Source organism: Mustelus asterias, chromosome 14, assembly GCF_964213995.1.
Source record: "Mustelus asterias chromosome 14, sMusAst1.hap1.1, whole genome shotgun sequence".
In the NCBI taxonomy this organism is placed as follows: Eukaryota; Metazoa; Chordata; class Chondrichthyes; order Carcharhiniformes; family Triakidae; genus Mustelus; species Mustelus asterias.
The window spans coordinates 54933181-54959583 of NC_135814.1; the positions used below are offsets into that span (position 1 = coordinate 54933181).

General features: G+C 48.5%; 1 protein-coding gene across 2 annotated transcripts in view; it reads left to right on the plus strand.

The window, feature by feature from the left end:
* rapgef4a (Rap guanine nucleotide exchange factor 4a) overlaps positions 1-26403 on the plus strand; it is a 284780-nt gene that overhangs the window by 251928 nt on the left and 6449 nt on the right. For both annotated transcript variants that reach the window (XM_078228399.1, XM_078228400.1), the window contains 4 exons: positions 4260-4350; positions 21395-21445; positions 24945-25032; positions 25291-25355. In XM_078228399.1, the coding sequence (XP_078084525.1) occupies positions 4260-4350; positions 21395-21445; positions 24945-25032; positions 25291-25355 (295 nt within the window). The remainder of the gene's footprint in view (positions 1-4259; positions 4351-21394; positions 21446-24944; positions 25033-25290; positions 25356-26403) is intronic.

Genomic DNA, 26403 nt, shown 5'->3' on the forward strand with positions numbered 1-26403 from the left:
CTTCACCTTACCTTTCAGCATTTCATAGGGACAGTTTCCTCCATGATACTCAGGTTCACTCCTCCATTGCCACCAACACCACATCCTCGTCCCATGGCACCATCCCATGCAATCGCAGAAGATGTAACACATGCCCTTTTACCCCCTCACTGTCCAAGGCCTCAAACACTCCTTTCAGGTGAAGAAGCATTTCACCTGTACCTCATTCAATTTGGTCTACTGAATTCGCTGCTTCTAATGTGGTCTCTTCTACATTGGGGAGACTAAATGTAGGCTGGGTGCCCGCATTGCAGAAATGCTTTGCTCAGTCTACAAGCATGACCCTGACCTTCCCATTGATTCAGTAAGGAGTCTAACAACACCAGGTTAAAGTCCAACAGGTTTATTTGGTAGCATACGCCACTGGCAAATTAGGTGGCGTTTGCTACCAAATAAACCTGTTGGACTTAAACCTGGTGTTGTTAGACTCCTTACTGTGTTTATCCCAGTCCAACGCCGGCATCTCCACATCATGATTCCTATCGATTGCCAATTTAAGTCACTATCTTTCTCCCACGCCCTCGGCCTGTTGCAATGTTCCAGTGAAGTGTCAACACAAATTGGAGGAGCTGCATTTCATCTGATTAGGCATCTTAGATTTAACATTGAATTCAACAACTTCAGACCATGAACACTCTCCTCCGTCGAGATTTTTTTCCCTCCCCTTCCTCCATACGGCAATCTGTAACATGTTTTGCTTTTACAGTACTGACCCTTGTTTTGTTATTAACATATCCTGCCTTATGAAAGTAAGATGTGACGAGGTAACAAGGAGGCTACAAAACAATATAGATAGGTTAAGTGAGTGGGCAAAGATCTGGCAAATGAAGTATAATGTTGGAAAGTATGAAATTGTCCATTTTGGCAGGAAAAATTAAAAAAAGCATATCTAAATGATGAGAAATTGCAAAGCTCTGAGATGCAAATATATTCTAGTAAATGAATCACTAAATAATTAGAATAGCTAATAGAATGTTATCATTTATTGCGAGGGAAATTGAATACAAAAGTAGGGAGGTTAGATGGATTATTTGAGAGCTTTGTCAGTATAAATGGGAATTTACATGGAAGCCTTATAGGGGCTAACAATGTAATTAAGTGCAAACTGATAGACATTTCTGGCTGTATGTCAAAAAATTGGATTGGGTGTTAATTGAGTGGAAATCTGGCATATCTGATCTCAGTTCTTTTTTTTTCTTGAGTGCATATGTTCATTTTATGTCCATTTGTGGATATAGGAGATCACCAAATCAATCCAAATGTTTTTTTTATTTCAATTTCATTAGTTCTCCTAAGATATTTTATCAATACTTGAAGAGCAAGAGAATAGCTAAGGAAAAGTTAGGGCCCATCAGAGATATACATGGTAATTTATGAGTTGATTCAGAAGATGTGGGCAGAGTTCTCAATGTGTAAGTATTTTGTCTCTGTCCTCACTATGGAGAGGGATGATGCAGACTTTCTGGTTGATGGGGAGGTGGAGTGTGTAAAATATTAGAAACAAGAAATGTAGTGAAAGAGGATGTACTGAAGGGACTGACATCCTTGAAGATGGTTAAATCACTAGGTCCAAACAGATTATATCCCAGGCTGTTAAAGGAAGCCCAAGAGGAAATAGCAGATGCTCTGAGAATCATTTTCCAATCCTCATTAGGCAAAGTCCCAGAGGTTTGGAAGTCTGCAAATGTTGTACCATTATTTAAAAAGGGTGCAAGAAGTAAGTCTGCCTTCACTGGTGGGCAAAGTATTGGAAATAATTGTGAGACAGGATAAACTGTCACTTAGGCACAGATTGATTAGGAATAGCATGGTTTTGTTAGGGGAAGGTCATGTCTTACTAACTTAATATAATTTTTCAAGGAAGTAACCAGGGTTGATGAGGGATTGATTGGATGTTGTCTACGTGGATTTCAGTAAGACATTTGACAAGGTCCCACATGGTGGATTGGTCAGAAAAATGAGATCTCGTGGGATACAGGGGAAGGTGGCGGGGTTGGATCCAAAATTGGCTCAGCAACAGGAAACAGATGATCACTGGATGTATTTGTGAATGGGAAACAGTTTCCATTGGTGTTCCACAGGGGTCAGTGTTGGGGCCCTTGTTGTTTGTTGTAGATATTAATGATTTAGACTTAAATGAGGGTGGCATGATTGGAAATTTGCAGGTGACACAAAAATTGGCTGTGTTGTTGATAGTGAAGAAGATAGCTGTCAACCCCAGAATGGTATCAATGGTTTGGTTGAGTGGACAGAGAAGTGGCAAATGGAATTCAATCCAGAAAAGTGTTAAGTGATGCATTTGGGGAGGGCATCACTCCCCAAATGCATCACTTGGGGAGTGATGCATTTGGGGATCAAAAGCAAGGGAATACTTAATAAACGTGAAGATATTGAGAGGAGTTGAGAGAGGGAGAGACCTTGAGTGCATGTCCACAGATCCTTGAAGGTGGCAGAAAAGATGGTCAAGAAAGAATATGGAATGTTTTCCTTTATTGGGCGAGGTATTGAATATAAAATCAGGGGTGTGATGTGGGAAACTGTAAAATACTAGTAAGGCCACAGCTGGAATTTTGTGTACAGTTCTGGTCACCACATTATAGAAAGGGCATAATTACTCTGGAGAGAGTGCGGAGATTTACAAGGATGTAACCAGGACTGAAAAATTGCAGCTATGAGGAGAGTTTTTCTATGCGTTTGCCTGTTTCACCAAACTGTCATCCTGAAGTCTGCTACTATCCTGCTCATCATTCACTATATTGCCAATTTTTATACATAAACTTGAAAATTGTACTCTCTATACCCAAATCTAAATTGTTTAAAATAACAGGAAAAATAAAACTCCTAATACTGATCTCTGGGGGACCCCACTACATACTTCACTCGTCAGAAAAACATCCATTTACCACTACTCTGCTTCCTAAACCTTAGCTAATTACATATCTAAGTTACCACTGTTGCTTTAATAGCATGTGTTTCTACTTTCTGAATAAGTCTGTTTTAAGGTACTTTATCCAATGCTTTTTGAAGTCCGTGTATATGTTATAAGATCATGCGCATTAACTTCATCAACCCTTTGAGTTCTTCAATGAAGTAACAGGTTAACCAGGGATTATTTACCTTCACCAGATCCAGGCTGGATGCGCCTTATAACCCATGCTTTCCCAAATGAGGATAAATGTTGTCTTTTGACAATGGTCTCTTGTGATTTTGACACCATTGATGTTGGGCTGTTTAGCTGATAATTACCAGGGCCTGGATTTCCCTCTCAAAGGTGGGTGTGCAGAGTCAGGAAATCTCCAGGATCGCCAAACTCACCTCGGGAAAAAGTGCCCAAAAGGCAGCATCTTTGTTCTGGGGAGCAATTAAATTATTTTGTTGCTCAAGTTTGCACTGTGTTCCGTTCCACAGCCAGTCAAAAGCCCATGTTTTTTGCAACATGAGCTAGTCAACAGAAGCTCCCCTAGGTTTAGCTTGAACTCACAACCTCTGCATAGAAGCTACATCATCTACTGAGTATTTGCAGCATTTATGCTGATACACGAGACGTTTAATCAGACAGTTCCGTTCTCAATCTGCAGTTCAGTTACACACTCGTCATTCTGGCACACCCCCCCACCACCCTCCCCGCATTCTGGGGGCCCCGTGTTTCGTTGTAAATCCACCCGTTTGTTGATGCTGTTCAGCCAACAATAAGTAAGTAGCTCTTGCTCTCACATGTCAATATTATTAAGCCCATACTAATCCATCCTTCAGTTCTTTTGACTCGAAAAGTCATCCTAATTTTAGAAGCAATCTCACACTTAATCATTATTGTGGGGGATTAGTGGGGAGTAGGAAGCTCTTGTTGATCATGAGGGTTGGGTTCCAAAAAAGCATTGCCGCCTAAGCTTAGATCTATGCATGTTATGCTATTGAAAACCAGGCATTAGACCAGTAAAAATAAGCGTTCATAAGCAAATAGTACAATCGGTAATTGTGTCTTTAGCATGCTTATTGTTGAGATGGCCAGTGTTGACCTTTATTGAAGCAATTTTCACAGCATTGGACTGTAAAATGCTGCTAATCAGTTAAATGCTTCTGGTTTGAGACAAATTGGTATTAATGGTAAAAAGCTTTCTTTGACCTATTTGCTTTTAGTTTGCGTGTGTCAAACACACACAAAAGATTGAAAAATCTTGATTTGTATAATAATTCTAATGAATCATTTTATTCCTTTCCAGTTGCAAAGAATATAGAAATTTGAACTCATTTTTTGCTCTTGTAATGGGACTGAGCAATGTAGCTGTTAGCCGCCTCTCTCAGACCTGGGAGGTAGGTCATTATTATCAACTATTTTTCAGATCCACAATGTCAGTTATAATCAGAAAAACTGTGTGTTTTGAGTACTAACACAATTTTAAAAATTCCAAATACAGTAAATCCCTGTTTTAATGTTTTATTTGAGTGATTTTCACATTTGGGACATTTTTCCAATAGCACTCTCAGCCACTATCTCAATTCTGGGGTTAGCATTGACATTAAGCTTGAAGGAACTGGATGAACAGCTCCTGTTATTATTCCTGAATAATTCCCAGGCTCTCATGATGGGACAGGGACCAATTCCTGGGCCCCCCCCCGGGTGGGACGGGTATCCATCCTGTCCCGGTGGAACGGATCTTTCTTGTTCGTGTTCCCCTGCTCAGGCTGTTTGCCTGTGGCCATGCTGGGCTCTCCCAACGGCAACTCCATCTGGAGCCAGGTTGGAGGCGCTCCCTGGAACCTACCAGCTCCTGGGGATCTGTGCCTGCCACGCACTCCTCACTTTCTCTGTGCCCATGTTGATGCCAACCAGCAGCAAGTTGCTGGAGCCGAGGTAGAGGCTGAGACATCTTTGCCATTTACCACTCCACCGCCAAGTAAACAGACAAAGATTAATGTGTCTGACAGGAGGAGCAACTGCAGACCCCCGCCCCCTGTTTTCTTATGGGAACATTACTTCATTTAGGACGTTTTTGTTTGGCATGCCACTTTTTAGGGACATATTAGGAGCATTAAACAAGGGATAGCTGTATTGAGGAGCCTTTTTTAAAGAAATGTACCTTGGAGAGATGAGAATGTTTTTATGGAATATTTTGTTAAGGTCTGGAATGTACTGTCTGAAGGAGTGGTGAAAGCAGATTCCATAGTCGCATTCAAAAGGGAATTGGATATTGAAAAGGAAGATTTACAAGCTGTGGGGAATGAGCTTTGAAGCTGGAATTGTATTGTTCTTCCAAAACACCAACATCGGCATGGTGGGCTGGATCTGCTTTTCCAGCCCTGAAGGATTGAGAGTCTCTTATGCAGCCAGTTGATTCTATGTATGCTTGCGTGTGTGCATGTACACGTTATTGTGAAACAAATGTTTACACTTCCATCCATTCAAAAATAAATAGAAACTGAACTCAGGAAGTGAGTGATGGATGCTGCTGATGGTGCTGTTCCAAAAATCTAATTGTAGCTTTAAATGTTGATACTTTGATTACATTTGCAGAAAGGCCAAGTAGAGAAAAACTGGAACATGGAGATATTATTCGATGACGAATTTAAAATACCCTCCAAGCATTCTGGTTTAATATGACAAACAAGAACAGGGGTTGACTCAAATTCTCTTAATCTCCCTTTATTTAACACTTTAGGTGCCAACTTAAACATTTGCAACACTTGGTAACTCTTTGATTGAACTTTAACTCTTAACTGAACATTAGCTCTTTAACTGAAAACAAATACTACCTGGTTAGAATGAAATGATCAAGTCCATTCCCGATATAGAATCTGACCTCATGGTCTCTCTGAAGATGTTCTTCAGGGCACACTTCTTCTTGCTCGAGTGTTGATCTCGAGAGTTGTTGGTAGAGACAAAGGCTGCACATGTGTCTTTTATCCTCAAAAATGTTTCGCATGTTTCCAGAAGATTCTCTGGCATCCAGCCAATTGTATTTACATGTAAATTATGCTTCATTCAGATTACATGTAGCCCACATAAAACCCATAAACTTTGGTGCCATCAAGTCTACCCAAAAGTAAACAACTTCCTATATTTGGTCAATACAGGAAGCTTTCAGTCCGAGTTCCCAGACCAGGCCAGGCCGTGGCTAACAGCAATTTTATGACCTGCATCTGCTTTTAATTATAAGTTGACCAAAATCCCAGTATGCTTAACTCTCAATTACACCATTGCTATTTAAAGCCAATATCACCATTATTGTTGTTAAAATAATTTGTTGTCGTCGTTCTTTCTCTGTCTACAGAGATAAGGTGGAGATGCCGGCGTTGGACTGGGGTAAACACGGTAAGAAGTCTTACAACACCAGGTTAAAGTCCAACAGGTTTATTTGGTAGTAAACGCCACTAGCTTTCAGAGCGTGTTGTTCCTTCGTCAGGTGGAGTGGGAGATCTCCCACAAAGGAGCAGCACGCTCCGAAAGCTAGTGGTGTTTGCTACCAAATAAATCTGTTGGATTTTAACCTGGTGTTGTTCGACTTCTTACAGAGATGAGGCCAGGAAAGGAAGAATTTGCAATTATATAGCATCCTTCGTAATCTCAGACTATCCCAAAACACTTCCCAGCCAAGGAAATGCTTCCCACATGCAATTGCTGTTGGAAATTTAAGGAATGTAGTAACCAATTTGCATACACCAAGATCCAACAAATAGTACTGAAGGAAAAGACCAGTTAATCTTTTTGTGACGTTAATTGAAACATGTAAATGAAACATGAACAGGAAGGGCTGTTACTGGTTCCCTGCCTCATTTTCCTGAAAGGCCTATTTGGCACCCAAAAGGATGATAAAACAATTTGGGCACCCTTCAGGTCGATATGTGTGAGGGGGTCAGGCAGCAAAATGAAAAATGGCCAAAGATGAGCAGCCGTCTTTTTCTTGCAAGTGCCCTTTAAAAATTGCACCTTGTAACCAGTCCTGCGGCAACAGGTCTCTCATATTTTCTTGCTCCTCTCAGTTCTCAAGCTGTCACAGCTGGGATTAGGCCTGCACTGATGTGAGCAGGCTACTTTAATGGCTGATTAGATTTGATTATGGTTATGATTAGATCTCAGACTGAAAATTCAGAATGTGTACAGCACAGAAGGATGCCATTCAGCCCGTCGAATCTGTGCTGTTCTCTGAAGGACCAGTTTAGTTAATCTTCTGCACTTCCCTCAGCCCCACAAATTATTGTTACTTATGGGGATAAGGCAGGAAAGTGGAATTGAGGGTTACATCACATCAGATCAGTCATGATTCTGTTGACGAGGGAAGGGCCGTGGATGTCGTCTATATGGATTTTAGTAAAGCATTTGACAAGGTCCCTCATGGCAGGCTGGTGCAAAAGGTTAAATCTCACGGGGTAAAAGGTGAGCTAGCTAGATGGGTGGAGAACTGGCTTAGCCATAGAAGTGGAGATGCCGGCGTTGGACTGGGGTAATTTCCACTCCATCTGACGAAGGAGCAGCGCTCCGAAAGCTAATGGTATTTGCCACCAAATAAACCTGTTGGACTTGAACCTGGTGTTGTTAAAACTGTTACTGTGTTAGCCATAGAAGACAGAGGGTAGCAGTGGACGGGTCTTTTTCCAATTGGAGGTCTGTGACTAGTGGTGTTCCGCAGGGCTCTGTACTGGGACCTCTGCTGTTTGTGATATATATAAATGATTTGGAGGAAGATGTAACTGGTGTGATCAGTAAGTTTGCAGATGACACGAAGATTGCTGGAGTTGCGGATAGTGATGAACATTGTCAGAGAATACAGCAGGATATAGATAGGCTGGAACATTGGGCGGAGAAATAGCAGATGGAATTTAATCCAGATAAATGCGAAGTGATGCATTTCGGTAGATCTAATGTAAGGGGGAGCTATACAATAAATGGCAGAACCATCAGGAGTATAGACACACAGAGGGACCTGGGTGTACAAGTCCACAGATCCTTAAAGGTGGCAGCACAGGTGGAGAGGGTGGTGAAGAAGGCATATGGCATGCTTGCCTTTATTGGACAGGACATAGAATATAAAAGTTGGCATACGATGTTGCAGCTGTAAAGAACGATGGTTAGGCCACATTTGGAATACTGCGTCCAGTTCTGGTCACCACACTACCAGAAGGACGTGAAGGCTTTGGAGAGAGTAGAGAAAAGGTTTACCAGGATGTTGCCTGGTATGGAGGGTCTTAGCTATGAGGAGAGATTGGGTAAACTGGGGTTGTTCTCCCTGGAAAGACGGAGGATGAGGGACGACCTAATAGAGGTGTATAAAATTATGAAGGGCATAGATAGGGTGAACAGTGGGAAGCTTTTTCCCAGGTCGGAGGTGACGAACACAAGGGGTCACAGGTTCAAGGTGAGGGAGGCAAGGATCAACACAGATGTCAGGGGGACATATTTTACACAGAGGGTGGTGGGGGCCTGGAATGCACTGCCAAGCAAGGTGATTGAGGCGGACACGCTGGGATTGTTTAAGACTTATCTAGATAGCCACATGAACAGACTGGGAATAGAGGGATACAAAAGAATGGTCTAGTGGGCACATGGGCGGCGCAGGCTTGGAGGGCCGAAGGGCCTGTTCCTGTGCTGTATTGTTCTTTGTTCTTTGATTCATTGAAAGGCAGAGCAGACTCGATGGGCCAAATGGCCTACTTCTGCTCTTATTTCTTATGGTCTTATCTAATTCCCTTCTGAAAACTGAGATTGAATCTGCCCCCACCACCTTCTCGAGCAATGCATTCCAGATCCTAACCACTTGTACGTTTAAATAAAAAACATTTTTCCTCATGTTGCCTTTGGCTCACTTACCAATCATCTTTAAATAGAACATAGAACATAGAACATAGAACATTACAGCGCAGAACAGGCCCTTCGGCCCACGATGTTGCACCGACCAGTTAAAAAAAAAAAAACTGTGACCCTCCAACCTAAACCAATTTCTTTTCGTCCATGAACCTATCTACGGATCTCTTAAACGCCCCCAAACTAGGCGCATTTACTACTGATGCTGGCAGGGCATTCCAATCCCTCACCACCCTCTGGGTAAAGAACCTACCCCTGACATCGGTTCTATAACTACCCCCCCTCAATTTAAAGCCATGCCCCCTCGTGCTGGATTTCTCCATCAGAGGAAAAAGGCTATCACTATCCACCCTATCTAAACCTCTAATCATCTTATATGTTTCAATAAGATCCCCTCTTAGCCGCCGCCTTTCCAGCGAAAACAATCCCAAATCCCTCAGCCTCTCCTCATAGGATCTCCCCTCCATACCAGGCAACATCCTGGTAAACCTCCTCTGCACCCTCTCCAAAGCCTCCACATCCTTCCTGTAATGTGGGGACCAGAACTGCACACAGTACTCCAAGTGCGGCCGCACCAGAGTTGTGTACAGTTGCAACATAACGCTACGACTCCTAAATTCAATCCCCCTACCAATAAACGCCAAGACACCATATGCCTTCTTAACAACCTTATCTACTTGATTCCCAACTTTCAGGGATCTATGCACACATACACCTAGATCCCTCTGCTCCTCCACACTATTCAAAGTCCTCCCGTTAGCCCTATACTCAACACATCTGTTATTCCTACCAAAGTGAATTACCTCACACTTCTCCGCATTAAACTCCATCCGCCACCTCTCGGCCCAACTTTGCAACCTGTCTAAGTCTTCCTGCAAACTACGACACCCTTCCTCACTGTCTACCACACCACCGACTTTGGTGTCATCAGCAAATTTGCTAATCCACCCAACTATACCCTCATCCAGATCATTAATAAATATTACAAACAGCAGTGGCCCCAAAACAGATCCCTGAGGTACACCACTTGTAACCGCACTCCATGATGAATATTTACTATCAACCACCACCCTCTGTTTCCTATCCGCTAGCCAATTCCTGATCCAATTTCCTAGATCACCCCCAATCCCATACATCTGCATTTTCTGCAGAAGCCTACCATGGTGAAATCTATATCCTTTGGTTCCTTGCTCTTCCTCCATTGGGAACAATTTCTCCCTATCAACTCTCTGGACCCTAGCCCCCTCATGATTTTGAACACCTTTATCAAACCTTCTAAAAACAACCCCACCTCTCCAATCTATCCACTTAATTGAAGTCCCTCATTCTTGGAAACACTCTTGTAAATCTTTTCTGCACCATTTATTTTATGTTGCCTCTTTTTGTTGTTCCTACCAAAATGTATTTTTTCACATATCCCTGTGTTAAATTTCATTTGCCACATGCTGTCCATTCTACCAGGCTCTCTGTGTCGTCTTTAATTTTATCACTTTCCACCTCACGGTTCACAATACTTCCAAGCTTTGGCATTTCTGCAAATTTTGAAGTTGTTTCTAATACACCCAAATCTAGGTCATTAATTAATATATGCCAAGAAAATCAGTTGTCCCAATAGGGATTTATGAGGAATCCATCATTCACCACTCTTCATTTCCTGTGAGCCAGCCAACTTGGGGCAGGACTTTCCAGTCTTTCCCATCAGCATGATCTTTCGGTCCTGCCAAAGGTGGCCCCGCACGGCAGGTTCCCCGGCAGCACAACCAGTGAGTAACGCATACAGCCATTGACTTTGGGACCTTCCAGTCGCCAATGGTGAGCTGCCTCCCCAGGGGGAAGTGCTGGGAAACCCCAGCCCTCATCCATACTGCCACCTTCCCCTTTTTTTCCCCATGACTTTAAATTTACAAGCAAGCCTGTTATTTGGCAGTTTATCAAATGCTTTTTAGAAGTCCACATTGATCACACAACCTCATTACTTTCAGCAATCCCTCTGTTATTTCACCAAAAACTAAATCAAATTAATTGAACACAATTTATCCTTAGCAAATCGGTATTGGTTTTAGAATAGAATAGAAACCCTGTAGTGCAGAAGGAGGCCATTCGGCCCATCGAATCTGCACCAACAACCATCCCATCCAGGCCCTATCCCCGTAATCCCACACATTTACCCCACTAATCCCTCTAACCTACGCATCCCAGGACACTAAGGGACAATTTACCATGGCCAATGCAACCTGCTCATCTTTGGACTGTGGGAGGAAACTGGAGCACCTGGAGGAAACCCATGCAGACATGGGGAGAGCGTGTAAACTCCACACAGACAGTGACAATCGAACCCAGTTCCCTGGAGCTGTGAGGCAGCAGCGCTAACCACTGACTTTTCTTCAGTTAATTTACACTTCATCAAGTGGCTTTCACTTTTGTCCCAGATTATCATTTCCAAAAGCTTTCCCACTGCCAAGGTTGAACTGATTGGCTTGTAATATTGGTGTTTATCCTTAAACTCATTTTTTGAACAAATGTGTAACGTCTGCAATTATCCAGCCTCCCTCTCCGCTCCTCCCTGCCTCTGCCACTATATCTAAGAAAGATTGGTTGATTGCAGCCAGTACCCTCACAATTTCCACCCTTCTCTCAGCATCCTAGGATGCACCCCATCTTGTCCTGGTAACTTATCTACTTTAAGTGCTGCCAACGTTTCTAATACCTCCTCTTTATCAATTTTTAGTCCTTCCGGTATCTCCACTACCTCCTTTTTCCATTTGATGTCGACAGAATCATCATCGTTGATAAAAATGAATACAAAAATAAATAAATATAAATACAAATACTAACTACATTTAGTTGCTCAGCCATGTCCTATCCATTTATAGATTCCCCCTTTTTGGTCCCTAATAGGCTCCACCCCTCTCTTAGTACTTTAAAAAATATTTATGCCAATGGAAGACTCCTGAATTTCCTTTTTTTATTTTATCTGCCATTTTCTTCTCCCTTTGCCCCTCTCATTTCCTTTTTCACTTCTCCTCCAAACTTTGCATATTTGGCTGCGGGTTCTGAATTGTATTGTCAACCTGACTCGACCCAAACCAGCTCCTCTTTGAAGACCTCCATGCCCTGTCACTGTTTTGTCTACCAATCAATCAATCCAATTCCGTCCCTGTTCTGGGCGCATTTAAATCTTTTCCACTTTAAATATTTTAGTTGAAAAGACACACTTGAATGCACCAACTAAATAAAATATGCATCATGAGATAGATTTGACCAAAACATTCACAACCACTATTGACCATATGATACATTTATTCATTTCCACAGAATGAAAGCTTTTACTTTGACTAGAATTTACTGTTCAGAGTCATGATGCTCTGGGACCAAACTGATTGAATCCTCCATAGTTTCTGGAGTGGGTCTTCTCAACCCACTGACTTTGGCCCTCCTCCCATTAAATACTTTTAAATCGGTTGTGTTTTGCCTTTTCAATAGCTGATCTAAACGTTAGAATGCTGTGATCTCTGTGCATATGTTAATGGTTGGTGAGAGAAGACCCACTCCAGAAACTACAGAGGATTCAATCGGTTTGGTCCCAGAGCATCATGACTCTAAACAGTAAATTCTACTCAAAAGCTTTCATTCTGTGGAAATGAATAAATGTATCATATGGTCAATAGTGGTTGTGAATGTTTTGGTCAAATCTATCTAATGATGCATATTTTATTTAGTTGGTGCATTCAAGTGTGTCTTTTCAGCTAAAATATTTAAAGTGGAAAAGATTTAAATGCGTCCACAACAGGAACTGCTGTACCTCTATAGCTCTCATGAAGCAATCATAGCAAATTCAATATCATGTGACTATGAAATTGATGGATATTTTATATATATATATATTTATAACATTCATACACAGCTAACAAACAGTCACTTCAATTGTTGGTTCCTGCCAGAGGTGTGGTATACAGTTTGAAATAAACAAGATGTTGCAAATGAGATACTTTGCTTTCAAATTCAATTGAATAGACATGACAGTCTTCCCATGCGAATACATTTTGTTTGCAAAAGTCATCAAGAATAGAGTGTCACCTTCATTGTGTTTTTAATGCACGCTCCTCTGTGCTGGATGGTTATCCTCCTCCCTGCTCCTGATTTCCCTTTCAGCCCCTATAATACTTCGTTAATAGTAGAAAATGAGAAATGAAGCAGGAGGATTCAGACTGATTTGGCACTCTTTCACAATTGCAGACATGAATTTGAAAGAATTGATGCTCAACATGTCAATCACAGCAGTAATTGAACTAATAGTGGAAATGTAATGCTGATCTATATAGCAGAATTGGAGAGTGCAATTCGGGTTAGTCAGTCTCAGACTGTATAGCATTTTTAGTCCAACCATAGGTTTTAAGGAGCATCTTAAAGGAGGAGGGAGCGGCGTTGGGGCTTTGAAAAAGGCAGCTGAATTACAATCATGAGAAAGATCGTATGGAAGAGGTAAATCTGAGGCCTCACAGACTAAATAAATTGTGATGGGAGGGAAAAGGGGGCATCAAATCAGGTGTAATATTAGGACTGATTGTAGGATCCACTTCACACAATGATCAACATGTGAATGGATTTTAGAGTATGGTAATTTATTTAAATAGTTGGATTTTGAGGAGTGGGGAGTTCTATGATAAGCAATGAACTATAATGGGCTGAGTGACAAATTTGTACTGAGCTAAAGACGGCAACATTAGGACAGATCACCAAATGCATGATCAAAGATTTTGGGTCACTCCTACAATCCACCAAGAACTCTGCATTGCTCCAATTCCAGTCACTTGTCCAACCTTCACAGCCTTCAACACATCATTCATTGTCAGGCATGCATTCAGCTGTCTATGTCCCAAATTCTGGAATTCTTTCCTGAACCTCTCCCGTACACCAATTTTGTCTTATCTTTATCTTGGACTGAGCTTTTAGTCACCTCCCCTAATTTCTCTTTTCTAACTCTGTTTTTTTTTGTTTAATATGCTTCTGTGAGGTGGCTTGAAACAATGTCCTATGTTATAGTCACTTTATAAATACAAGTTGTTGCCAAGTCCAGTACTTTCCACTCATCCTCAATGGTCCATCATTCCTTAATAATTGCCTGATCAAAGTCCTAGAATTCCCTGAGTGCCATCATGAAGAGCATAAAGCTGGATTACTTACTAGGAATGGGGAATGAAATTTAGCATTTTCAACATTATCCACTTCTCCATGGGATACAAAAACATCATAAGTTATGAATGATAGCTGGTTGCCAGAGTATTGAAAGTTTTAATTAGTTGCACAATGAGAGACATGACTAAGGGTACTTCTGATTCACAACTTGGTTATTGATGACTCCGCAAACCAAACTCCTGTGGCCAGATTTTCAATATGGGTTCAAAAACTGAGAACTTGAATGACTTCCAGACCCCAACCTCACACCTATGCTGCGTTACACTTGTGATGTAATTTTTGAATGTAAGTGGCCTGATTAGCCATAGGAGGAAAGCCTGGTGTCCATTCAGAGATGATGTGGAGATGCCGACATTGGACTGGGGTAAACACAAGGGACTTTAACCTGGTCCATTTAGAGATATAGAGCAGTTCCAGGATGTGGGGGTTGTCTGCCTGGTGCCGGCAGCAAGGGCAGGCAGCAACCATGTTGGTAGCGTGTATGTTACCCACTCTCACCACCAAACCACTACCTGCCAGCTGTGGCTGATAAAGGTTAGAAAGCAGCGGGATCAAGTCCCATTCCAGATACTTAAGCACAGAACCCAGACTTGTACTGCACTTGTGCTCTTAAGGTGGCTGATGTGTTCACGACTTTACAACAATCACTCCCCTTCCGACATATCAATTTTCAGCCACTTTGGATTAGCCTGTCTTTGGAATGTGGCTATAAAAACATGCAGCACCCCCACGCCCCGGACACTCGCTCGTACTTTCACTCGCGCTTTCTCTTTCTCGCTCTCCCTCTCTCGTGTTCGCTCTGGCTCCCTCTCTGGCTCCCTCTCTGGCTCCCTCTCTGGCTCCCTCTCTGGCTCCCTCTCGCTCCCTCTCGCTCTCGCTCCCTCTCTCGCTCTCGCTCCCTCTCGTGCTCTCGCTCTTGCTCCCTCTCGCGCTCTCGCTCTCGCTCCCTCTCATGCTCTCGCTCTCACTCCCTCTCATGCTCTCGCTCCCTCTCGTGCTCTCGCTCCCTCTGGCTCCCTCTCGCGCTCTCGCTCCCTCTCGCGCTCTCACTCCCTCTCGCGCTCTCGCTCCCTCTCTCGCTCTCGCTCCCTCTCGTGCTCTCGCTCTCGCTCCCTCTCGCTCTCGCTCCCTCTCGCTCTCGCTCCCTCTCGTGCTCTCGCTCCCTCTCGTGCTCTCGCTCCCTCTCGTGCTCTCGCTCCCTCTGGCTCCCTCTCGCGCTCTCGCTCCCTCTCGCGCTCTCGCTCCCTCTCGCGCTCTCGCTCCCTCTCGCGCTCTCGCTCCCTCTCGCGCTCTCGCTCCCTCTCGCGCTCTCGCTCCCTCTCGCGCTCTCGCTCCCTCTCGCGCGCTCGCTCCCTCTCGCGCGCTCACGCTCCTTCTCTCGCTCGCGCTACTTCTCTCGCTCGCGCTACTTCTCTCGCTCGCGCTCCTTCTCTCGCTCATGCTCCTTCTCTCGCGCGCTTGCGCTCCCTCTCGCGTGCTTGCGCTCCCTCTCGCGCGCTTGCGCTCCCTCTCGCGCGCTCGCGCTCCCTCTCGTGCTCGCGCTCCCTCTCGCGCTCGCGCTCCCCCTCGCGCTCGCGCTCCCACTCGCGCTCGCGCTCCCTCTCGCTCGCACTCCCTCGCGCTCCCGCTCCCCCGCGTGCACACGCTCCCTTGCGCGCGCGCCCTCGCGCTCCCTTGCGCGCGCGCCCTCGCGCTCCCTTGCGCGCGCCCCCTTGCGCGCGCTCCCTTGCGCGCGCTCCCTCGTGCGCCCTCGCGTTCTCCATCTCTTCGCGCGCTCGCGCTCCCTCGTGCTCTCCATTTCTTCGCGTGCTCGCGCTCCCTCGCGCTCTCCATCTCTTCGCTCCCTCGCGCTCTCCATCTCTTCGCTCCCTCGCGCTCTCCATCTCTTCGATCCCTCGCGCTCTCCATCTCTTCGCGCGCTCGCGCTCCCTCGCGCTCGCCATCTCTTCGCGTGCGCGCGCTCTCTTGCGCTCTCCATCTCTTCGCTCCCTCACGCTCTCCATCTCTTCGCGCTCTCGCTCCCGCTCGCGCTCTCGCTCCTTCTCTCGCGCGCTCGCGCTCCCTCTCGCGCGCTCTCGCTCCCTCTCGCGCTCGCGCTCCCTCTCGTGCTCGCGCTCCCTCTCGCGCTCCCTCTCGCACTCGCGCTCCCTCTCGTGCTCGCGCTCCCTCTCGCTCGTGCTCCCTCGCGCTCCCACCCCCGCGCGCGCACGCTCCCTTGTGCACGCGCCCTCGCGCTCCCTTGCGCGCGCCCCCTCGCGCTCCCTTGCGCGTGCCCCCTTGCGCTCCCTCGCGCGCACTCCCTCGTGCGCCCTCGCGTTCTCCATCTCTTTGCGCGCTCGCGCTCCCTCGCGTTCTCCATCTCTTTGCGCGCTCGCGCTCCCTCGCGCTCTCCATCTCTTCGCGCGCTCCCTCGCGCTCTCCATCCCTTCGCGCGCTCCCTCGCGCTCTCCATCCCTTCGCGCGCTCCCTCGTGCTCTCCATCCCTTCGCGCGCTCCCTCGTGCTCTCCATCCCTTCGCGCGCTCCCTCGCGCTCTCCATCTCTTCGCTCCCTCGCGCTCTCCATCTCTTCGCGCGCTCCCTCGCGCTCTCCATCCCTTCGCGCGCTCCCTCGCGCTCTCCATCTCTTCGCGCGCTCCCTTGTGCTCTCCATCTCTTCGCGCGCTCCCTCGTGCTCTCCATCCCTTCGCGCGCTCCCTCGCGCTCTCCATCTCTTCGCTCCCTCGCGCTCTCCATCTCTTCGCGCGCTCCCTCGCGCTCTCCATCCCTTCGCGCGCTCCCTCGCGCTCTCCATCTCTTCGCGCGCTCCCTCGCGCTCTCCATCTCTTCGCGCGCTCCCTCGTGCTCTCCATCTCTTCGCTCCCTCGCGCTCTCCATCCCTTCGCGCGCTCCCTCGCGCTCTCCATCCCTTCGCGCGCTCCCTCGTGCTCTCCATCTCTTCGCTCCCTCGCGCTCTCCATCCCTTCGCGCGCTCCCTCGTGCTCTCCATCTCTTCGCTCCCTCGTGCTCTCCATCTCTTCGCTCCCTCGTGCTCTCCATCCCTTCGCGCGCTCCCTCGCGCTCTCCATCTCTTCGCGCGCACCCTCGCGCTCTCCATCTCTTCGCGCGCTCCCTCGTGCTCTCCATCCCTTCGCGCGCTCCCTCGCGCTCTCCATCTCTTCGCTCCCTCGCGCTCTCCATCCCTTCACGCGCTCCCTCGCGCTCTCCATCTCTTCGCGCGCTCCCTCGTGCTCTCCATCTCTTCGCGCGCTCCCTCGCGCTCTCCATCTCTTCGCGCGCTCCCTCGTGCTCTCCATCTCTTCGCTCCCTCGCGCTCTCCATCCCTTCGCGCGCTCCCTCGCGCTCTCCATCCCTTCGCGCACTCCCTCGTGCTCTCCATCTCTTCGCTCCCTCGTGCTCTCCATCTCTTCGCTCCCTCGCGCTCTCCATCCCTTCGCGCGCTCCCTCGCGCTCTCCATCTCTTCGCGCGCTCCCTCGCGCTCTCCATCTCTTCGCGCGCTCCCTCGCGCTCTCCATCTCTTCGCTCCCTCGCGCTCTCCATCTCTTCGCTCCCTCGCGCTCTCCATCCCTTCACGCGCTCCCTCGCGCTCTCCATCCCTTTGCGCGCTCCCTCGTGCTCTCCATCTCTTCGCGCGCTCCCTCACGCTCTCCATCTCTTCGCGCGCTCCCTCGCGCTCTCCATCTCTTCGCTCCCTCGCGCTCTCCATCCCTTCGCGCGCTCCCTCGCGCTCTCCATCTCTTCGCGCGCTCCCTCGCGCTCTCCATCACTTCGCTCCCTCGCGCTCTCCATCCCTTTGCGCGCTCCCTCGTGCTCTCCATCCCTTCGCGCGCTCCCTCGCGCTCTCCATCTCTTCGCTCCCTCGCGCTCTCCATCTCTTCGCTCCCTCGCGCTCTCCATCCCTTCGCGCGCTCCCTCGCGCTCTCCATCCCTTCGCGCGCTCCCTCGCGCTCTCCATCCCTTCGCGCGCTCCCTCGCGCTCTCCATCCCTTCGCGCGCTCCCTCACGCTCTCCATCCCTTCGCGCGCTCCCTCACGCTCTCCATCTCTTTGCGCGCTCCCTCACGCTCTCCATCTCTTTGCGCGCTCCCTCACGCTCTCCATCTCTTCGCGCGCTCCCTCACGCTCTCCATCTCTTTGCGCGCTCCCTCACGCTCTCCATCTCTTCGCGCGCTCCCTCACGCTCTCCATCTCTTTGCGCGCTCCCTCACGCTCTCCAACTCTTCGCGCGCTCCCTCGCGCTCTCCATCTCTTTGCGCGCTCCCTCACGCTCTCCAACTCTTCGCGCGCTCCCTCGCGCTCTCCATCTCTTCGCGCGCTCGCGCTCCCTCGCGCTCTTCATCTCTCCCCACGCCCTCCCTCGCGCACTCCATCACTCCTCGCGCCCTCCCTCGCGCTCTCCATCTCTCCCCGCGTCCTCCCTCGCGCTCTCCATCGATCCCCGCGTCCTCCCTCGCGCTCTCCATCACTCCCCGCGCCCTCCCTCGCGCTCTCCATCTCTCCCTGCGTCCTCCCTCGCGCTCTCCATCTCTCCCCGCGTCCTCCCTCGCGCTCTCCATCTCTCCCCGCGTCCTCCCTCGCGCTCTCCATCACTCCCCGTGCCCTCCCTCGCGCTCTCCATCTCTCCCCGCGTCCTCCCTCGCGCTCTCCATCGATCCCCGCGCCCTCCCTCGCGCTCTCCATCTCTCCTCGCGCCCTCTCTCTTCCGCTCCCCGCCCTCTGCCCGCCCTCTGCCCGCCCTCTGCCCGCTCTCTGCCCGCCCTCTGCCCGCCCTCTGCCCGCTCTCTGCCCGCCCTCTGCCCGCCCTCTGCCCGCCCTCTCCTCCCTCCCCCCCGCGCTCTCCTCCCTCCCCCCCCCTGCTCTCCTCCCTCCCCCCCCGCGCTCTCCTCCCTCCCCCCCCGCGCTCTCCTCCCTCCCCCCCGCGCTCTCCTCCCTCCCCCCCCGCGCTCTCCCCCCTCCCCCCCGCGCTCTCCCCCCTCCCCCCCGCGCTCTCCCCCCTCCCCCCCGCGCTCTCCTCCCCCCCCCCGCGCTCTCCTCCCTCCCCCCCCCGCGCTCTCCTCCCTCCCCCCCCGCGCTCTCCTCCCTCCCCCCCCGCGCTCTCCTCCCTCCCCCCCCGCGCTCTCCTCCCTCCCCCCCCGCGCTCTCCTCCCTCCCCCCCCGCGCTCTCCTCCCTCCCCCCCCGCCCTCTCCTCCCTCCCCCCCGCCCTCTCCTCCCTCCCCCCCCGCCCTCTCCTCCCTCCCCCCCGCCCTCTCCTCCCTCCCCCCCCGCGCTCTCCTCCCTCCCCCCCGCGCTCTCCTCCCTCCCCCCCGCGCTCTCCTCCCTCCCCCCCGCGCTCTCCTCCCTCCCCCCCGCGCTCTCCTCCCTCCCCCCCGCGCTCTCCTCCCTCCCCCCCGCGCTCTCCTCCCTCCCCCCCGCGCTCTCCTCCCTCCCCCCGCGCTCTCCTCCCTCCCCCCGCGCTCTCCTCCCTCCCCCCGCGCTCTCCTCCCTCCCCCCCACGCTCTCCTCCCTTCCCCCCCGCCCTCTCCTCCCTCCCCCCCGCCCTCTCCTCCCTCCCCCCCGCTCTCCTCCCTCCCCCCCCGTGCTCTCCTCCCTCCCCCCCGCGCTCTCCCCCCTCCCCCCCGCGCTCTCCTCCCTCCCCCCCGCGCTCTCCTCCTCCCCCCCTGTGCTCTCCCCCCTCACCCCCGCGCTCTCCTCCCTCCCCCCGCGCTCTCCTCCCTCCCCCCCCCGCGCACTCCCCCTCCCCCCTTGCGCTCTCCCCCCTCCCCCCCGCGCTCTCCTCCCTCCCCCCGCGCTCTCCTCCCTCCCCCCCGCACTCTCCTCCCCCCCCCCCACGCTCTCCTCCCTCTCCCCCCACCCACACCCACCCCCCCCCTTTTCAAATTCTGATTTGCCATGATGGATCTATCTCCCTCACCAACATGTGTTTCAAACTGTTTGATTGTCAATGTCCGTAGCTCTCCATGTTTTAGGAACTCTTTACCAGCTCATGGAAACTCATCTGACAAATGCCATTCGGGTCAACCACAAGTTCAAAATGATCTTTTTTTGAGAACTACTTGGCACAATTGTTTGCTTTTTTTTCTGCGTGTAGACTAAAGATTAAAGAATTTGCAACTATGTAACAAATAGATTTGACTCTAATACCTATTACATTGGCACTATAAATATTCTCTCTATATATTTAAGTATTTAGTTTCCATTATTATTTAACTTTAAGAGATGTCTTTTGGGCTGCACTTTGGTTCCTGCTGCAGTTTCTGAGGATGCTGGGGTATATCCCGGGGGGCAGTCTTGAAGCACTTTCTACAGTTCATGTGAAAGTGGCACTGCAAGAATCTTTGTATATTCCTACCTGGAGGATTACTTTGTTGGTTCCACTCAGTTTAGCATCAGTAGAATTAAGTGTCACCTTTTGGCTAAGATCAAGTGTAGTATCGGATCTGCACTTGGTTGAGGTCATTAGGTTACGCTGAGGCTTCATATGTTTCATATGAAGCAATTTTTTAAAGCGGCATCTCGGCCTTTTGGCTAAGATGCAAATGAGCCCAAGTCTTGGAGGAGGAACCTCCCCCTTCTCCAATCAGCTTGGCTCATGTAGATCAGGCCCAGGACAGGGTGGTTTAGTCGCCCGCCCTGTCTTGTCAGCCTGGATTGGAAATGTCTCAACTTGTTGAGACTCTGAATTGGATTTGATTTGATTGAATTGGAAAAGTATAAAAAAAAGTGTCACCTTTATTTGGCTTTCCTATCAGAGGGGCTAGTACAAGTTAAAAGTTGCAAACAAAAATAGTGCAAAATCCAGTTTTGACTCTATTACTGCTTATTACTTTTAATGACCCTGCGGTGTCATTTATAACTTAAGCCATGATCCAACAGAGCATTCATTCTATTACTTTCTCAGTCTAGCAGACCAGGAGTAGGCTCATGTTGTATGCAGTAAGCTGACAAGTGTTTCTGTTCAATCCCTGAGAGTTAGGTTAAAATACTTGACAAGTTGTAACAAATGAATTCTCACTTATGGGCATGCCCTTTGGCGGGTCTGGAGCTGGGGAGGAAACATCCAACAATGGGAAATGCTCATTAGCAGGTGTGGTCGGGAGAGAAGCTGCTCGCACCATGGCAGCTTCGTCACGAGGGATTTGTTATGACAACAGGAATGGATGGGAGGTTTGGAAATCCGTGTAGTCGAGGAAAAGTAAGAATATACTTCAACTGCAATAATTAAATGCATTGTAAATATTAGTGGATCAACATATGACTTCATCTGTGAAGCAGGCATTTGGGAATTATGTTGCCCTGCCTTACCCTTGATGTTCACATAACTTCCCTTTTTGAATACTAAATGTGAATTCTGCTATCTTTACAGAAACTTCCCAGTAAATTCAAGAAAATCTATTCTGAATTTGAAAGCTTCATGGTGCGTATGTTTCAACTTTTACAATCATTTTAAAAGCATTGATAAAGGTACCTAATGTCATATATTCAAGTACTAGCAGCGAACCACAAAATATTTGCCATGAAATTAGCATCTTTTGTCACAAAAGTACTTCAATAAACTTCAACCCATGCCATCCCTCCCACACCAGATCCACCCCTCCTCCCACACCAGGTCCACCCCTCCTCCCACACCAGGTCCACCCCTCCTCCCACACCAGGTCCACCCCTCCTCCCACACCAGGTCCACCCCTCCTCCCACACCAGGTCCACCCCTCCTCCCACACCAGGTCCACCCCTCCTCCCACACCAGGTCCACCCCTCCTCCCACACCAGGTCCACCCCTCCTCCCACACCAGGTCCACCCCTCCTCCCACACCAGGTCCATCCACCCCTCCTCCCACACCAGGTCCATCCACCCCTCCTCCCACACCAGGTCCATCCACCCCTCCTCCCACACCAGGTCAGTCCACCCCTCCTCCCACACCAGGTCCGTCCACCCCTCCTCCCACACCAGGTCAGTCCACCCCTCCTCCCACACCAGGTCAGTCCACCCCTCCTCCCACACCAGGTCCGTCCACCCCTCCTCCCACACCAGGTCCGTCCACCCCTCCTCCCACACCAGGTCCATCCACCCCTCCTCCCACACCAGGTCCACCCCTCCTCCCACACCAGGTCCACCCCTCCTCCCACACCAGATCCATCCACCCCTCCTCCCACACCAGGTCCATCCACCCCTCCTCCCACACCAGATCCATCCACCCCTCCTCCCACACCAGATCCATCCACCCCTCCTCCCACACCAGGTCCATCCACCCCTCCTCCCACACCAGGTCCATCCACCCCTCCTCCCACACCAGGTCCGTCCACCCCTCCTCCCACACCAGACCCACCCCTCCACCCACACCAGATCCATCCCACCCCTCCTCCCACACCAGATCCATCCCACCCCTCCTCCCACACCAGATCCACCCACCCCTCCTCCCACACCAGATCCATCCCACCCCTCCTCCCACACCAGATCCATCCCACCCCTCCACCCACACCAGATCCATCCCACCCCTCCTCCCACACCAGATCCATCCCACCCCTCCTCCCACACCAGATCCATCCCACCCGTCCCTCTCCTATAATTTCTATGCCATCCTCCTTGTCCTCGTACTTACTTAAATTTACACTGAGTTTTGTTTACAAATCTGATCCTAATGTGTGTGCATCCTGACATCATGCATGTTGCATCTGCTTTATTTATTGGGAGGTGGAGGGGAGGGTGGTGGGAAGAGCTTCAACCCAAAGAAACTGTGGGGAGCGGGTTTAGAGAGTGGGTAAATTGTTAACGGTTTGATTGCTGGGCTCAGCCCACCTCTTTCCAGTTTTAAGAGGTAAGATGGGGACAGATGATCGACCCGCTACTGAATTAGATTGGCACTTTCAATATTATGAGCCTGCTGAGTTTCCCGAGCCTCCAGAAACAATCTAAACCAAGCCTGGAAGGACGGCTGGAGCAGTAGCTGAGTGTATACATTTACCTGGATGTAACATACATGCCTGGACAAACTCATCTCCCCCTGAGATCTCCATTTACCACTCCCCCGCCAGATCCCATGATGAAACTTCATGGTCACACTCCTTTGATCATACCCTACCCAGCCACAAACTCAAAGGGCATGGACCTGGCTAATCCTGTGGCTTCCCAAGGACTGCCCTTGCCCAACAGGATGCCCAGCCTGTCAGTCCTCCCCATTCTGTGTGACACACTCCCATACAGCATGGATTGTGCAAATTCATGATATATATGTAACTTGGAAATTTATCTTAAGATCAGCATATTTTTTTGGCATATATTAAAATGTGGGTGTGTATTATGTATTATCATGTCAGTGTTAGGTTGGTATATATCATTTTTTTAGGTCATGCTGTTTTATCAGGCATTATCGTGTGTTATAGTCAAAAATAGACCCCAGTATTTCCTTGATTTATTCCTAGTTTTGGGATCCAATTTTTATTTTAATTGTTTCCTGGTTTCTGATGTTCAGAGTGGAGCTGAATACAGATTAAAACCCAGGTTTCTAAACCAATAAGAAAGAAAGAAGGGAAATATTTGTATCACACTTTCCACATTCTCAGCACATCTCAGTATTTCACAATCAATGGATTATTTTGGACGTGTTCTGTAGGCAAATGCGGCAGCTAATCTTGATGCAGAACTTCACCACAAACATAAAGCAAGTGGCCTGATAATCTGCATTGGTGACGTTAGTTAAAGGCCAAGTGTCAGCAAGGCTCAGAGCTTTCGTGTTCATTTTGAAATAGTGGTTCAGGATCTTTCATATTCACCTGCACAGGCTGATGGAGTTTATTGTCTTATTCCAAAATTGGTGGGCTGTAACTTCGATCTCCCCAGCATCGGGTTGAGAGGTGCCCCAAAGGTATACTGGGGAATCCCTCTTGGAACTTCATGGGTAAGGTTTGCAAGGCAATTATCCAGAAGTGCAAAATTCTCCTGGGCAATTACTCTGCACTGGGAACCATCCAAAAACATGATTTAAATCACAAATGTCAGATGGTTATGAGAGGGTTACATCAGTAGTTACTCAGGAAAAGGTTAGAATTAAACCATTTTCTAACTTCTGGGTAACTATTGTAGAGGCTCAGACTGACGTACCAACCTTCCCACGGAACAACCCCTGGAATTTTGGGGGTGTGGGAGTTGTTACCCCAGCTACCCACCCAATTTAGGCTCCGGAGCCCAACAGGATCCGACAGAAGGCCCGACTCCCCCACCTCACTTAACCGCATCGACCTCCGATTTCCCTCCCTCCACCCTCCTCTCCCCAAAGTCTATCCACTTACCTTAGACACCTACCTCCTCCCTGGCCAGGCACGGACCTTAAAATTTCAATGGGACCTTTAACTTGCCAGGTTTACGGCAGTCTGTGTCACAAAAAAACAGAATAAGCCATTTCGGCAGAGCTGAACCTTGGGGATGGGTTGCCTGGGTCTCGCCTGGCCTGAATCGGAAGGTTGAGCGAAATAGGATCAGTAATTGGGCACAGAGTGGCAATCTGGCATTGATTGTCACTCTGGGAAAATTAGGGCCCGGTATGTGTGAACACTGTACTTGGGTGGCAGCCTAGATTATGTTCTCAGGTGCTTGAAATGGCCTTGAACCTTTTGTAATGATTCTTAACTGTGCATGTAACTTCATCATTAATGTTGTTTTAAATCAGGCGCACGAAATCTGTACAGCAAAAAGTATACATATTTAATTTGCTCAAGAAGTAATGGTCTCTCTTTTGCAGGAAATAGTATATCTTCTATTTATTCCTGTTGCCTAGAGGTCATTAAAAATTTCCTTTATTTAAATATTTGCTTTATTGTTATGCAAGCAGTGTATTCTGCTGAGCACAAAGCTGCTTAGTTTAACTGCAGCAGTGAGTTAATCATTGAATGGATATTAAATACTGAACCATTTTCTGTAGGATCCCTCCAGGAACCATAGGGCGTACAGGCTTACAGTAGCTAAACTGGAGCCACCAATCATTCCCTTCATGCCTTTACTTATAAAAGGTAATTCAATCATTCTTTCTTTTGCATTGCAAATGTCATCTATCAAGCTGCTAACCGTGGATTGTTTTTATTGCTTTAATAACTTCATCCAAAACAGTTAAATAAGAACAAGCAATAATTATAATACTCAGCTAAAGCTGGTTAAGTCATGTTACCTAATTAAATTAATCAGTTCACGAATGTGTGAAGAATGTAATGCCAGCTTGAGGTCTTTTGCAATTGGAAGAAATTGTTTGCTGATTGCCTCTTTCTTTACAGACATGACATTTACCCACGAAGGCAACCAAACATTCGATGAGCATCTTATTAATTTTGAAAAAATGGTAAGCCTCAAAACGTGTGTTTGTCAGGGTGTGGGGGAGAGCTCAGAGAGGAATTTTCACCTTCACTTAAGTTATTGGTCTGATTTCACCCTTTTTAAAATTACGTTCATTATTTTTGCAGTTTCTACAGTGTTTCAGCTTTCATATTATTCATAGAACATAGTGGGAATGGGAAATATCAGAACTGTCCGGTTTCTAATATTGTAGCTGCTATACAGCTGGATTTGTTTAACTTTACAAGCACCCCTGCCAACTGAAATTGGGTTATGTTCATAGGGTCAGTTGAAAAGGGATGGGGCAGAGACCTGTGTGTAGACATGTATGGCATAAATGCCAGCGTAGACTACGTGAGCCAAATGTACAGCGCAAAAATAGGCCCTTCTCAATTTTTCTAGTAGTTGTGAGAGAATTTAGTTCCCAGCTATATGATCAATTTAGATATCCATATGCAATGTCTACTGGAAACAAATCTATTTTGAATTCACTATATCATAATCCCTATAAACAGTTTTCAGAGAATTATTCCTATTTTACAGTGCAACTAAAAGGCAGTATTTAGGTTGCTGATTTTTCTGCCTCCCACACCATTCCTGTCAAGGCAAGTGACTCATTTTTTACTTCAATTCCAAAGCCACCAGATGTGAACAGGAGCAAGAGCTCTGTCTAATTTTGCCCCCCTAACCCTAATCCCTGCCCAGAGCCCTGGGAGACTGAGAGAAATTGTGATGTTTCATTGATGCAGCAGCTAAAACCCGAGACCAATCCAGTCGACGTGATTTAGACAATGGCATGAAAGATTGTATTTTGATGAGAAGTCCTGGCTGTGGGCTGCACCATATCAGCATGGGCAGTAACAGTCTGGGTTGGCTGACTGACTGAAAGGCAACTTTGTGGAAGACTATTAGCTGCATCCGGAGAGAGGACTATATGCTCATGCTCCGTGGTGCAGATGCCAGTGCCACTTCTTCCACAGGGCGGCACCACAGCAATCCTGCGGTATATTCGAGAACAGATTGTGAACTGTTGAGACTTGCGAGCCGCTTCACAA